Here is a 16966-nt window from a genome sequence, read left to right on the forward strand (position 1 = left end):
TACCGTACCGGGGCGGTGTGTGGCAGGTATTGATGGACGAGGCCCATAGGTCTCGATTTTCCATCCATCCAGGGGCGATGAAGATGTATAGAGATCTTTGACCCTATTATTGGTGGCCCTGCATGAAGAAGGATGTCGCCTGGTATGTGGAAAGGTGTCTGACCTGCAGGAAGGTCAAGGCAGAGCACCAGAGGCCCCATGACAAGATGCAGCTGTTAGACATTCCAGTGTGGAAATGGGAGGATATCACCATGGATTTCATCACTAAGCTTCCCAGGACCACACGTGGAGTGGACTCGATTTGGGTTATTGTGGATCGGTTGTGTCACAACTAGAAATTTTGTGTCTTGTAATCACAACACTCAAGTTCGGGGGTGTGACAGGTTGACGAAGAGTGCTCACTTTATACCGATCCAGGAGAGTATATCGGCTAAGAAGCTAGCCGATATTTATGTGAGAGAGGTTGTGGCACGGCATGGAGTGCCTGTTTCGGTGGTGTCAGACCAAGACATCCGTTTTACTTCCAAATTCTAGAAGCGGTTTCACGACAAGATGGGTACTCGTCTCCATTTCAGCACTGCTTTCCACCCTCAGACGAACGGGCAGAGCGAGAGGACGATTCAGACTCTCGAGGATATGCTCTGGGCATGTGTCCTAGACTTCGGTGGCAGTTAGGATACGTATCTTCCATTAGTGGAATTTTCATATAACAACAGTTACCATGTGAGTATTGACCACCCTCCTTTCGAGATGCTCTATGGGAGGAAGTTCAGGACCCCTATTTGTTGGGGCGAGGTCGGTCAGCGAGTCATCGGGAGCACCGAAGTGGTGCTCAAGACCACGGAGTTGATCCAGCAGGTCTGTAGCAGACTGCAGACTGCGCAGAGTCGATAGAAGAGTTACGCCGACAGGAGGCATTCAGACTTGGAGTTTCAGGTGGGCAATATGTTCCTCCTGAAGGTGTCACCCTGGAAGGGTGTTATCAGGTTCCGAAAGAGGCGCAAGTCGGGCCCCAGGTTTATCGGTCCTTTTTGGGTTTTGGCCTGGGTGGGTCGGGTCGCTTATCGGTTGGATCTTCCAGTAGAGCTTAGCCAGATCCACAACACTTTACATGTTTTATCAGTTGAGGAAGTGTTTGGTGGACGAGACAGCAGTAGTACCCTTGGAGGATATTCAGGTTGATAGCAGCTTGAATTCTATTGAGAGACCCGTAGCGATCTTGGATCGGAAGATGAAGACCTTGAGGAACAAGGTGGTTCAGTTGGTGAAGGTGCAGTGGCAGCACCGGAAGGGGTCTGAGTGGAAGTGAGAGGCAGAGGAGGAGATGAAGGAGCATTATCCAGAGTTGTTTCCAGATTCAGCAGTAGCAGACTTCGAGGACGAAGTCTGAGACAAGTGGGGGGAGAGTTGTAACGCCCCAATTCTGGTATGTTATTTAATTATGTATTTTTCAAGTTGTCAGGAGGAACTCAACGATTCAGTAGCCCAACTCGTCGAGTAGAGACGGGATAAGCACGTGTTTGGATCCGGCTACTCGGCGAGTCCATATGCTTGGACTCGGCGAGTCCTCCAGTCTGGATGAAACCCTAACTCTAAGGGTTTCCACACTATTTAAATGACCTTTTTGTGCACTCATCAGCCTCCCTCACCCACAGGAAAGCTCCACACTAAACCCTAGCTGTCCCTTACTATTTGTGGTGTAATTTCTCACTTTGTGAAGTTGTTGGTTCATTGTGGGTAAGAAGAAGAGAAGAGAGGAGGAGGAATCAAGGAGGAAGCAAGTAGATCTGAGTTCCATGTGGTATCACAGTCTTCATTGAGGTATTAACCTCAAACCTTATCCTTCTCCAAGTAGATCTCATAAGTAGCTTTTTTTTTGCCATCTTTGGCTTATTAATGGTATAGAGAACATGTAGAGACGAATACCCTTCAGATCTACCAAGGTTTGAGCCCTAAAAGCTCAGATCTATTTCCTTTATGGAACCATTTTTGCATGAAAACCCTAGATCTACTCTTTTAGTGCATTTTGTGCCTTAAAACCTTCATGGATGCCTATATACACGTAAAGTTCGAAACTTTACGTGTTAATCAACCCTTAGGATCCCAAATCTATAAGTTGCATGCAATGGATTTGAGCAGAATCAGCTATATAGTGTTTGCATGCAACCGACTCGGCGAGTTGTTCTTCAGACTCGGCGAGTCGAGTCGCGAGTCCCCGATTTTTCCGCTTTAGAGTTATGTCGAGTGGAGTCAATGAGTTATAGGTGGACTCAGTGAGTTAGAGATCAAACTCATTCATGGAGGGACTCGGCGAGTCAATGCTTTGACTCGGCGAGTCTGAGGCAATCTTCATACTCAAGAACAGACTCGGCGAGTTGTTCATACAACTCGGCGAGTCACAGCCAGAGTGTTCATATGATGAAGGAGAACTCGGCGAGTCAGATGAAGATAGACTGTTATGAGTATCGAGGAGGAACTCGTCGAGTCAATGCCAAACTCGATGAGTAATAGCGGACAAAAATGAGAAATGAGAGTACGGACTCGATGAGTTGGCAGCCCAACTCGACGAGTTTGGTCAACTGTATGTTGAATTTGATCAAGAGATTGACTTTGACCGGGGGTAAGATAGTCATTTTACCCTATGTAGAATTATTAGTATTTGATTGAGTGTGTTTATGGGAATTGTAGCCGGGCGAGACCGGAGCAACAGCAGATAGTTCCCGAGTTGAGTTCAGCAGCCAACTTTCGAGATGATTTTCCTTCCAGTAGGAACGGGTCTACGGCTACAATGTCGGCCCGTTAGTTTGTAGTTAGTTCCGAACTTCGGTCCGATGCAGTAGTTTAGGGTGCTTGATGTCTTTGTGATTCGAGCATGTCTATGTGTTATGTGTTCTGGACTTCTGTCCGATGCAGTATGCAGTATATGTATTTATGCTAGTTGATATGTTATGCTATGCTATGTTCACTCAGTTTCGGACTTCAGTCCGATGCAGTCAGTTCCGGACTTCGGTCCGATGCAGCTAGTTCCGGACTTCGGTCCGATGCAGGGGACAAGGTCCCAGTCAGTTTCAGACTTCGGTCCGATGCAGTTTTCGGACTTTGGTCCGATGCAGAGGGTAAGGCCCTGGTCAGTTTCCGGACTTCGGTCCGATGCAGTGGGCAAGGCCCAGTATGTGCTTTATATGTTATTGTATGGTATGTGGTAGTTTGGGGGAGCTCACTAATACTTTATTATGGTTTTGAGATATTGACGTATGGGTCTTTATTTTATGACATTGATATAATGGTTTTAGTATTGGTTAAACAAAATTTTTGGTTCGTATTTTGGGACGTGACAAATATCAATAGATTTTTCAGGACGTTATAAAATTAGGATATATACACTAAAGTTCAAATATTTTCAACCATTTGACTAGGAAGTCTTAAACTTTATTTCTTTTATCCAGTAAAATCCCAACTACCGCCAGTTTTTGACTTGCTTACCGTTTTTTCCAGTTAGCCGGTAATTAGGACTTTACTGTAAAAAGGATAAAGTTTAGGACTTTCTTGTCAAATCGTGAATTAGGACTTTACTGTCAAAAAAAATAAAGTTCAAGACTTTCTTGTCAAATTGTTGAAAATATTGAGACTTTGGTGCATATATCCCTTTTTTTGTTAGAAATCTAATGGTATGATAGTCTTTAAACATAAGAGTTATTGGAATCTGCTCTAGTCAACTAGATCCTATTAAAATCCTTAACGTTTTCTTCTTGTTAAATAGTTTTTTCTTAATCTCAACAAACTGACATTGAAAAAAAAATGGAGATAATCAAGAAAGAAATAAATAACTAGGGTTGTGTTGGCTTTTAACAGTCCTAAAAACAAAAAACTAAGAAACTAGAAAAGAAAAAATTCTCGTTTTTACCCATTCTCCATATTTACTCTCTTTTGACTAGGCATATGTTGTTTGTGTTTGTACAATCTGTCTCATTTTTTCAGTTCAATATTTGGTGATGAACCAAGAAGAAAGCTTTATGAGTCTTCTCACCCTCTCTAGCTCTCTTTTTTGCATATGTTTCACCTGATCTTGATTTTAGCAGGAAATATGATGATGGTAAGAAAAATAGTGATGTTACGATGAAAATCATAACTAAAAGTTATTGGGCTACGGATTAGGTCTCACGAGGATGATAAAATTATTTGTTTCTAGGGAAACCAAGACTATACACTAAAGTCCCAATATTTTTAACAATTTTAAAATAAAGTCCTAAACTTTATTTTATTGACAGTAAAATCCTAATTACCATATACACGGCAAGAAAGTGTAAGCATGTCAAATTTTGATGGTAGTTAAAGACTTTATTATCAAAAAAATAAATTTTATGATATTCTTGTTAAATTGTTAAAAATATTGACACTTTACTATATATCCCTATAAAATTCAAATATATTATACTACGAATAGTATAACATAACTATACTATGAATAGTGTAACATAATTATCTTTTACTTAAAAAAACAATAGTAAATTATTAAAATCGTCCATGTGGTTTGGTCAAAATTGCACGTTTGGTCCCTAACTTTTTTTTGCACTCAGATCGTCCCTGTGGTTTGATTTTGTTGCATTTTTCGTCCCTTAAATACATAAAGTTAGAGACCAAACATGCAACTTTTACCAAACCACAGGGACGAAAAACGCAACAAAATCAAACCACAGACCAAACGTACAATTTTGACCAAACTACAGGGACGATTTCAGTAATTTACTCAAAAAACAATTGTATCAATACTGATTTCTAATAAAAAAAATTATAATTTTTATATATTTCTCAACCATATATATATCATATCCAAAAAAAATAAGAAAACAAACAAAATTTGATGACATGTAGCGTATGCATGGTATTTATTAAGTTACATATATCAATTCTCCATTACACAAACCAAAGCCCCCTCTGAAGCACATCAATGAAGTGGCATCAGTAGTCATCACCATGTCTCTCTGCCATCTTCCATTCTCAATGCTCATAATCATCCTTTCTCTCCTGATAATAAACCACATTTCTTCCGGAGCCAACGCCGCTGCCGTGAACACATCCCTCTTCCGCCACCGCTACCTCACGGTGGATTACTACTCCAAAACATGCCCTCACCTTGAACAGATCGTCAGCTCCGTCGTCTCTCAGAAGTTCAAAGATTCTCCGGCCACTGCTCCGGCCACCATCCGCCTCTTCTTCCACGATTGCTTTGTTCAGGTATAAATTGATTCCCATTTCGTTTGTAATTATAAGTTCTTTCAGCTAACAGATAGGCGAAGACAAGCAGTGCTTCTGTGCATGTTAGTGTAGCTAACCGTGTATTGCTATAATGTGCTGGTGGTGTATCGTGTTGATAGGGATGTGACGGGTCAGTTTTATTATCAAGCAAGCCAGGAAGTAAAGAACTGGCGGAGAAGGATGCGCAGGATAACAAGGAAATACCGGCGGAGGCGTATGATATCATAGAAACTGCCAAAGGAATGGTGGAAAGCAAATGTCCAGGTGTTGTATCGTGTGCAGATATACTTGCACTTGTAACTAGAGAGTACATTCATCTGGTAATATATTCTCATTCCTTTTTAATATTTCTAACTATTTTTTATATAAAACTAAGTTATATGTTTAATATTAAGAGTTAAATTAGTAAAATTAAAAAAAAAATCAAGTAAATGCATGTTGACTGATAAGCATCACCGTAATTGATTGGTAATTGTTTTATAAAAATATTGAATTGTCATTTTCATAGTAATTATTAAACATATATATTAGTTTATTAGTTATAAATTGTTTATAAATGAGTTGGGACAAAACAATTATTGATAATTGATTCCAATTTGATTAGTCAATAATTTATTTTACTATATTTTTATTGATTGTGTATTCATATGTTTAAATATAACAAAAATATCACATTTTGAAGTATTTAAATGAACAATATATATTTGTTTATCTACTTCTAATAAATTGCTTAATGTGTCTAACCTTCATGTTTTTTTACTTGCTTGTGTGTTTGAGTTCTGATACGTAATATTGGTATACTCTATCACCTTTTTAGATGTATAATACAATAATTTTAAAATGATAGGGTGGAAAAGCCTATCAATATTATCTGCACAAGTTGACATGTGGTCAAAAGCACATGATCCATTCAAACAACGTAGTTTTTATATTTATTTTAAGAATTTACTTAGAAAGCAACATCCATTGCCTAATACGTGCTAAGGAACAAAATGATGAACTTTACCATTTGTTTGAAGAATATTTCTTAGGCACGGGGTGTATTCCCTTCATTTTTACTCTCATCTAACATTATGTATTTCTCCTTTATTCTCTCCCACTTCTTTTCAATTAAGGAAATTATCATAACAATAATAACTAAAATAAGTTACCACGTCAAAAACAACTCAGTCCATATTATTTTTAATGTCTATCTTCACTCTTTAAAACTATTTCGAGTTATTTCTTGAAAGGTTGTCGCTGCTTATTTTCATGTGGTCTTTTTTGGCCATTTTATCTTTCCTAAATCACAAACTTTTGTTGAAATTCAAATTATATTGTTTGAAGAAGACGCATTCTTTTTCACTTTATCCCTACCTATCAAAATGAATTTTTGAACTTTTTGTTTTCTCAAAAAGCTAAAAGTTTAAAAAATTGTTTATCAATTATAAAAATCTTTTTGGAATGACTTTTTGACAAGAAGAAAAAGTTATGGTTTTAAAGTCACAATTTGTGACTTTTGGTGACTTTTGGCTTTTTAGCATTTGTTCCTTCAAAAGCTAATCCAAACATATTTTAAAACCTACTTTTGGAAAAAAAAAGATAAGTCAAAAAGTCATTTTGTTGAAAATGACTTTTTAAGCTAAAAAGCAATCCCAAAATCCCCCTAGTTTATGCTAGTCATCGTGGTTTAAGTCTTTCCCGACACGAATATGGGTCATCACAAATTCTTCCTTCTTAGTCTACAATTAAGGTGTTTGTAAATATATGGGTCGATAAATGAGAGATTCCAACATATATAGCCACTTATATAATTCCTTCTTAGTCTACAATTAAGGTGTTTGTAAATATATGTGTCGAGAAATGAGAGATTCCAACATATATAGCCACTTATATAACCGTGTCGTACCAATGTGGGATACATTAAAACTCACCCTCAGAAACTCAATTGAGGATAGACAGGGATGTGTTGAGCTACAGGGATGCGGGACCTCAGCTCAGATATCATGTAAATATATGTGAAACCCCATATTAACTCTCCAAAAGAGCCCTTGTAAAGAGAATGAGATTCCAACATATATAGTCACTTATATTATCATGTCGTACCGATATGGGATATACTAACAATGTTCATTTTCCTTTTCGTTTGAGTTAGGATCGTTCTCCGATAGGTGGGGGTGGATTTTAGGGATATCTTTGGGTAACAGTTGCATTTCCGGAATGAACTCGATTTAAGGAACGTGAGGAGGTTGGGTTTCCGAATTCCGAAACATATTCGGGAAGAGCCTATTTAAGAGAAGTTGTTGAACATGTTCGTGGTGAGGGTTGAAAGAAATAATGTTGCACATTTTGAAATTGAAATTGGGGTTAAATAAATAGGAGGGTGTCTATTTAGGGTCGATAAGTTGGTATCAAAGGATCGAAAGCAAAAGTGTTATAGAATATATGTTTGAACTAGTAGTACGAGATTTCTTTTGACCGAATCTTGGGGTAAAGTTGTCAGATATTTTGTTGTAATCCATTTTGATTAAAAAGGATTGATGGATAAAGTTGTGATAAAAGGTTGTATGACATTGAAGGGTAAAAGGTTATTATTTATTAAGTACTTAAAAACTTCAAAAAATAAATAAATAAGGATTTGAAAACTAGTTGTTGAAAGGAGGAGGAAGGAAAGAAAGTGTACTTGGAATCTTCTCATTCGGTTTGTCACTGCAGTTTGCACACCTCATGGTGAAGTGTTATCGCATATTTGCGGCGCCATATGGCACTAACCGCAATTTGCGATATACTAAACCACCTGCCAGATAGACTTTGAAATATTAAAAGGGTTCGCTGCATACAGGAATTGATATGATAGCATATTGATATTTTATCCATTATTTAAAGTTTTGTTGTATTATTAGTCGTTAACAATCTGTTAACTTGTTAACTTCTTTACTATCTAACGACTATAAATTTACAATTGTGTCTTCATTTGTTATACCAAAACTCACTCGACTTATTTTTTCATAAATGTTGCACTTGACTTCTTTTTGTGACTTACGAATAAGTAACAAATGTTAGTGTAAATATTATATTTATATCAATGTTGTAAAAATCGTTTGACGTTAGCTAGTCGGTGGACTAAGGTCAACGGATTAATCGGCTAGGCGGAGATTAATCGGGGGATTAATCGGGTACCATTAATTGCTAATTTGTTAGATTTTAAAAAATTAAATATGACTAATATCATATAAAAGTTCATAAATACCACTAATATCATAGCAAAATAGGTTAATATGATAAATACAACACTAATCATACCTCAAATAGTTTCTATTGAGATATAACTTCTTCAAAGTGTTAAAATTTCATCGGGTTCTACTGTTTCAGTCATTTTGTATGCATGGATTAATTGTTAGGCGCTCTCTAATCGGTCGAGTAGCGTGTAGGGATTAATCGAAGATTAATCGGGATTTTTACAACACCGATTTATATGTTGTAAATGTATTGTTGCCTACAATCCATCTACATGAGCCCAGTCTAAATTCTCTTTGTTTTTGTTTTTTATTATACCCAATTAACGAGAAAAATCAAGATCAGTGGCGGAGCTTCTATCTTTGCTTTTAGGGGAGATAGTCAAAATTTTATATTTTTGGGTCTAATATGTATAAAGTATAAGGACTATTTCTGTTAAAAAATCAGAGGGGGGGGGGGGGGTGCTGTTGTCTTATTACCTGCTAATATATCTTATATTTTTGGGTCTGATATGTAACTAGTCCTATATATGATTCACCCATGGTCTAGATCACATGAAAATATTATCTGCAACATGGTTCCAAAGCAAATCAAATATCTCTTCTCCTAACACTTCTCTTCTCCTTTCTTCTGTAAATCCTAGTTGGCGGTTGTCGTATTATCGTTGACATCCTTCTCTTTCATATACTCTTTTTCGACCTCTCTCTCTTCCATAGTGCTCAGTTACAGTGACGATACATGAATTGTGAATACCTAAAACAATTTTGGGTCATATGTGAACCTATGAGTACTACTTACACATGGACAAAATTTTGGGACCCAAGCTTTTTGGTCCCCTATGAGGTTGGCTCTACCTAGGGTACCACTACATGTGAGCAATTTTGGGTTGACCCTATTTAATGGCACTTCTTCAACCCGCATAAGGCCGAGCTTGATAGTGTTTGAGAGGTTGTATGTGTGACTATGTGAATTAACATAGGTGTGACATTAATAGGTACACATTTGATAGCATTGTGTTGCTTTTATATATAAATTTACAAAGAGTGTTTTTTTGTTGAAGCAATTCAAAGAAAGGGTGGGGAATGGTCGCGAGTTCATATTACTAGTAACCAAGAAAGATGGAGAGGGGTGGTTTGGGGGCTGAGAAGTCAAATTAGGGTAAAATAGTCATTTATATAAATACGAAAATATGAAACAAATAAAAAAACGATACATTTTGTGGATAAAACTATAAAAATCAGGTAAACGTAAGGATCATTTATATAATTTACTCATTTTTATGCTAACTTATTCTAGGACAATTTAACAACTCACATTCTAACAAAAATATTTTACATTGTTTAATAGTTATCTTATAATCATTTTAAAAAGGGAAATGATTCGTACATAAAAGTTGTTTGTCATACATAACAATTCATTTATTATATAGTTGTACAATATAAAATTTTAAAGCACCAATTGTTGTGTATGAAAAAAAATTATTGTGTACGGATCAACTCCATTTTTAAAAAATAAACTTGCCTATTTAAGTTCATAAACTTACTAGTTTTAATTACTTAAATTTATGAACTATACATTCTTTTATTTAATTTGGACATAATTACTTATACATTCTTTTACTTAATTTACACGTGATTACTTAATAACAATGACAATATATATATATATATATATATATATATATATATATATATATATATATATATATATATATATATATATATATATATATATATTATAATTTTGTGCATATTTTGTCTTTTATTTTTCTCACAACTCATATGACATTAAAGTAAATTGATGAATATTCTTAAACTTCATTACATTATGCTATTTTTATAAAAGGTAAAGATAAATGATTATATACCCTCGCGGAGATGGTTTATCCAAGTATACCAAAAGAAACAGGCCACACAACATCTATCAATAGATATTATTACAATTTCACTTACGTTATTTATAAATTACCAAAGGGAAAGAAAAAAAAAACAAAACCCATGAATTGTTTTAACATAATTATAATGTTAATCTATATATATATATATATATATATATATATATATATATATATATATATATATATATATATATATATATATATATATATATATATATATATATATATATAGGGGAGGGTTCAATTGAGAAAAAAAAGGTTGAGAATGGGGGAATCATTCTCAGCCAATCATTTATTTTTGCTGCAAAAGCCTCCAATGTACCGACGGAAATGGAAAACGAATGCACATGTGTTTTCCAACATAACATATTTCCTTAAACTATGCTAATCATTACCTTAATATATACAAAAACATAGTTTTTTTCGTTTTTTTTTTTATTTTTATAAGCTATTTTTATCAAAAAATGATTTTAAATATACTAAAATTCATGATTTTTTATTCTCTACAAATAGACATCTATATTGATATAGTTTTAAGATAAAATAAAAAATTTATTTTATTTTTTATATTTTCAGCTTTATTCATAAATGAATAACAATGCATCAGGTTTTATTACAGTACATTCGTTATTCACTAATGAATAAAAAGTATGAGTTTTTTTTTTCTTTTTTACAATTTAAGTATCATTCATATATGAATATAACATATAATAAACATAGTATATTCATATTTTAATATTGGACGATGAATTCACTTGTGAATATTAACATAGTATATTCACTTGTGAATATTAGATGGTATATTCACTTATGAGTATTAAATGATATTTCATATGTGAATATTACATAGTATTACATGGTATATCACATGTGAATATTACAGAGTATATTCACTTGTGAATATTAGATGATATATTCACTTATGAATATTACACAGTATATTCATATATGAATATTACAAGGTATATTCACTTATGAATATTGAAGGTATTTTGACAAATATATATAATTTTTATATGTTATTCACATATGAATAACATACAGACTTGAATATTTGTTTTGTGTTTTTAATAATCATATACTGATTCAGGTGAGAAAACATATTCATATGTGAATATAATGTGGTAATTTAGTTTATACATTTCATCAAACAGTTGGAGTGCAAACAAATTAACTATTTTAAAAATGTTAAAAACATCAAGTTATCAATTCCAAATCATCATATACTTCCGATTTCGACTTTAGATGCGACATCCTATCACGGATCGATTTCTCAATTTGATTTTGATTTTCCGAAAATCCGATTGGGAACCTGTGAGTACCGATTCTAAGTCCCTCAATGTCGACTGTGACTGCGAGTTCAGAACTCTGATTCCAATTTCATGAACAGCGAAGAAATTTCGGTTTAGTTAAAGAAATATGGATGATTATTGAAGGTTGGAGGAAAAATTTTGATGATGAACGAATAGTTATCGAATTCTCTATAGTTACGTATTTGAGATTGAAGGTTATTACGATATTTACAAGTTTGTCACCGTGTCTTTTATGCTTAGATTAAATGAGTGGCTGAAAATGATTCCCCCATTCTCAACCTTTTTTATTTTCTCAATTGAACCCACCTCTCTCTCTCTCTCTCTCTCTCTCTCTCTCTCTATATATATATATATATATATATATATATATATATATATATATATATATATATATATATATATATATATATATGATCTTTAATTTTGTAATCAAGAACACAAAAACGATTGTTGCCCAATCATTTTAAAATTCGATTCTTTGAAAAAATCTGAAAATCTGAAAATTTATAAATCTTTTTCTTTATAATTGGACATTCATATCCAAGTAATATTTTTCACAAAAGTACGTTCTGTTTTTTTTTTTTTTTTTGTAAATGCTCTCGTCATGTGTATTATTCACATATGATTACGGTTTATTCGCATGTTAATAAAGAAGAAAACAGTTTAATCACATGTAAATAATGTAATAACAAGAGTTTTTATAAGAAAAAACATAAAAAAAATGTATTTTACAAAAAGATATTATATCAAAATACATGTCTATTTGTAGAGAATAAAATTTAATACATTTTGATATATTCTGTTATTTTTTCTATATAATAAAGTGTTGAAAACTTCATGGTCGATAGTTTTCATTTGAAACTTTTCATGTATATATGCATGCATGCATGTATTGGTATTAACTTTCTAATTTTGCAATTGTGATTCATTAATTTTTACAAATAGACTGGAGGACCGTATTACCCGGTAAAAAAGGGTAGGTGGGATGGACGCACCTCAATGGCAAGCTTGGTATATGCAAATGTTCCTCATGCAAATTCCACCATTGATGATCTATTGAAACTCTTCTCATCCAAAGGTCTAACAATTAACGACTTGGTAATCTTATCGGGGGCTCATTCCATTGGTTTTGCACACTGTAAAAATTTTGTGAACCGTCTCTACAACTTTAGAGGGACAGCAAAGCCGGATCCAGATATGGATCCAAGGCTCCTTAAATCCCTTAGAATGTCATGTCCACAATATGGTGGCAACATCAATGTTGTAGCACCTTTTGATGCTACAACTCCATTTGCATTTGACAATGCATATTATCAAAATTTGCAAGGGAAATTAGGGTTGTTGGCAAGTGATAAAGCATTGTTTTTGGATCCTAGAACAAGGCCTTTGGTCGAAGCTTTGGCTAAAGACAAGAACAAGTTTTTTCAAGATTTTTCTTTGGCTATGGAACATTTGGGGAATATTGGTGTGAAAAGAGGAAAGAAGCATGGTGAGATAAGAAAGGTGTGCAATATGCATCTATAACTTATATCTTTTTTTTCTTTTACTGAAGTTTATTTATAATTTGATTCAATGATACCAAGTAAGATTTTATAATTTTTTGGTTGTGAGTTTATCTGTCAATTAAAACATACTTGGATTTTCATTTGATTGAAGATTCGGAGCTCAATTCAAAAATATATATCCATCCAATATACAAATACACATCTTACAATCTTGTATGTTCTACTGTGCCACGACTTAGCAATAAATTCGAGTGTCGCTAATTTGGATTTCTTTTTTTCTTAAATTTGTTCTTTTAACTTCAAGGTTTAAATTTGTTGAATTTAAAGATAAGGAAATTTATTATTTGCATAATGTTCATCAGATGAAATAATATGAGCCGTCACTGAATTCTACTGCATGCAGTTAGTGACTTCCTCAACATCTTCATCATCAAAATCAACAAAAATTAAAGACCCAAATTCATTTGATACTGGTATATCATCTTTGCAAGATTATAAAAAAGAAAGAAGCATAAACCATACATCAAAAGCAGAAAAAAATTATATTTACATGAAAAAAATTATATTTACGTGTGATAGAAGTCATGTTATCTCGTAAATATCATTTGATATTGGTATATCTTTTTGGAAGTTTATATAATATAACAATCATAATATAAAAACGTATCAATTTGATTTTGGTTTATCTCTAAAAATAAACAATTATAGATTCAAGTTTTCATGTGTTGTTGTGGCCTTAAAATGTTGGAAAATTATTTTTATTAACGTCCAAAAAAATGGGTTTTTTTCTTTTTTTAAGCATGAATTTCGAACTCTAAATGTAATCAAAATTGACAAAATTGACAAATGGTTATATGTTCGTTTTGATATATCATACATCCAAAACGGATTAATAATGAATGATCAATTACTTGTTAAAATGAGGTAGTTGAAGGAGGTTAACAAAGGAGATAATTAGGTTTTGTTTCATCTCACATAGGTGGCAAAAACAAAAGGAGATGGGTATATAACTACAAGGGTTCTAACCCTTTAAGATTTATAGAATTAAATGATATATCTTGTGTGCTTGCGGTCGACCTAAGAGGACTATTAACTGATTATGATGATTTTCATATGTTGTTTTACAGGTTTCGATACATTTTGTCATTATGGTTTCAAGATGTTTAAAACAATTTACTACTTTGATCTTTTATAAAAAAGTTTTGGATGATTTATTATATTTTCAAAGGAAAAATTTAGTTTGAAATTTGGCATGTTACAGTTCCACCTTAAATTCATCCCATAGAAGACACATTTAAAAATTTGGGATATCATCCTCGTGTTTTTGGAATGCCTTTTCCCATCCGAACTAAAGAACCATTCTTACACCAGCTTATCCTATACCATTAACCGTTTAGAAACCTGGAGCCCCCAAGAAAGATACGGGTAAAGAGATTGCTATGAAAGAAGAGTTTTAAAGACTCGTCTTATAACAATTAATTTATTTTTTGAGGTGTCTATGGAAACCTTGAAAAGGAAACAACTTAAAGCTAATAGATGATGGGTTTATAGGTTATAAATACATGTACATGCGGAAAATCATTTAACAATTAAAGGCGCATGCAACCTATAAGGATCTATGTAATAACACTTTGAAGGTAACATACAATGAACAACAAAACCAAAAATGAACCCTAATGTAATCGTAAATACCAAGTTAGGGTTGCATACCTTTAATTTGTTGTAGTAAACAAATCACTTCAATGCTTTACAGTTGTTGGTCTTAGAAAGCTTAACACCAAAAGGATGATGCCTCTAATGGCTCACACCCCAACCCTATAACTATAAGACAAGAGAGCAAATAGAAGGAAGTAATATTTAAAGTAATATCCTGTTCCGAATCGTTTTCTAATTTAGGGCCATAACCCGAAGATCGGTTATCATAAGGCTTAGGGCCTTTAGGAATGAGAGATTTAAACCCCTTTGGGTGTGGAAAATGTAGATTGGATGATCCGAGAGTTTGATTTGTGTTTTAGAGCAAAAGGTGTAACGGTGAAATGGCAGTTTAGGCCTTATATGAATTGTGGATTTAAGTTCGTAAAGATTTAAGACAAGGGATATGTTGGGATTAAAACCCTAATTGTGATTTGATGAACAAGATGCGGAAAATAAGAATAAACACAAATAATGAAGATTATGTCGAATGATCACTCGATTTATTCAATATGAGGAATAAATTACACTATCAGCATAGAATAAAGAATCTAACACTACATAAGAAACCTCACGTGGCGGCTACATTTTGCCTCACTCTTAACCCTAATAATGAATAATACATGACTATTTATAGGGAAAAGACAAGTCTTGGGCTTTTAACCTACAATTCATCAAAGGGGCCCATTGCCATCATCCATGGAGTGCTTTGAAACCCTACAATCTCCCCCTCAAAGTATGGAATGGATGACAATGCTTTAACTTCCAAAACAAGCATCTAGCAAATAAAAGATCTGCAACGAGGAATATATGAAGCAATCCACGAATCTTGATTCTTCAATAGTCTTCAAACACGGGCTCTAGGATATATAAACCAAGCACTGAAGTAATGTCTTTAAACTTCATTTTCGAATGTAATCCCAAAGAATCTTCATGAAAACCAAACCCGCCATAAAAGCCCACTTCAGAATAAAGAAACCGAATCACTTCTTGTCTTTGAAGAGCTCCCCCTCCAAGTCACAGTAATCTTGAAATAAGCTAATGATATAAGCCATCAAAAAATATCATGTAACAACCCAAACTTTAAGATTCGTAATGTATCTTGATCGAGAAAATACTAGAAGTCGGAGATATAACAAGTCCTTAGCAGAGCTCGATAAAGAACTTCCGCTGTAAAGGATACTTCTCTGTAAAAGCTTTAGCAGAGCTCGATGAAGAACTTCCACTGTAAAAGCTACCTTCATAATTCTACCACAAGCTTTATCAAAAATCTTCAACTTTGAAAAGTCACAAATCCAATTTCGAATGGCCATACGAAATTCTCCCCTGATTTATAATAAAAAAAACGTGATTATAAAGCCTTCAAATGGTCATGAGAATGATCTTGAATGGATAAAAAATTACTATGCTCCCCCATGACAAAATGATATAAACGATGAAGTATAAAATCCGAAAAAGTCGTGAAAATTTGACGTTATCACATAAAACGACTTTCCGAACCGCCAAGACTGATGGAATCTTTATGTTTCTGTTCACGAAAAAATATGTGCGTTAAAGAATTCAAAACAGTTTATCGTCGCTTAAATTTGTAAACTTTTCTGAATATAGGGCAAAAACTGTCACTTGTTGAAATTCAGGGACTTAAATAGTAACTCTGCATCATTTTCCCTTTGATTTGTAACAAATTCCGAAAATCAAATTAAAGTTGCCATGTTGGTGAAGTTACAGGGGCCAAATGTGTAAAATCGAAGTCATCTTCCTCATTTATCGTCTGATTGACGAACACAGCCTCACGACCCGTAAATAGAACTCCGATTCCGAGACATCGACTGAAAACCAATCGGAAAACATCCAAAGTTCGGAATTCAAATAATTTCAAGCAACAGTGAACTCCGACTGCATCGGTTCCTAGCATCCAGTTCCGAATGCCAATCGATTCCGAGATCGAACAAAAGTACGAACTCCGATTTAACTCAACGTTCCGAGCACAGGTTCGTTTCTGATGTAGATGTGAGTTACGAATACAACCCAATCACAATTCCGATTCCGAATCAATCGATCCAACATCACACTACCGATTCTGATTC

The 16966-nt window shown here is 34.0% G+C and overlaps 1 protein-coding gene across 1 annotated transcript; it reads left to right on the forward strand.

Moving 5' to 3' along the window:
- Positions 1 to 4865: 4865 nt before the first annotated feature.
- LOC145049276 (peroxidase 19-like) lies at positions 4866 to 13396 on the forward strand. Its single transcript, XM_078997713.1, has 3 exons — positions 4866 to 5235; positions 5376 to 5576; positions 12628 to 13396. The coding sequence occupies exons 1-3, from the start codon at positions 4975 to 4977 to the stop codon at positions 13204 to 13206; spliced, it is 1041 nt and encodes a 346-aa protein (XP_078853839.1). The 5' UTR covers positions 4866 to 4974; the 3' UTR covers positions 13207 to 13396.
- The last annotated feature ends 3570 nt before the right edge of the window (positions 13397 to 16966 follow it).

Source organism: Lactuca serriola, chromosome 1, assembly GCF_051521515.1.
Source record: "Lactuca serriola cultivar US96UC23 chromosome 1, Lser_US96UC23_V15, whole genome shotgun sequence".
NCBI lineage: Eukaryota > Viridiplantae > Streptophyta > Magnoliopsida > Asterales > Asteraceae > Lactuca > Lactuca serriola.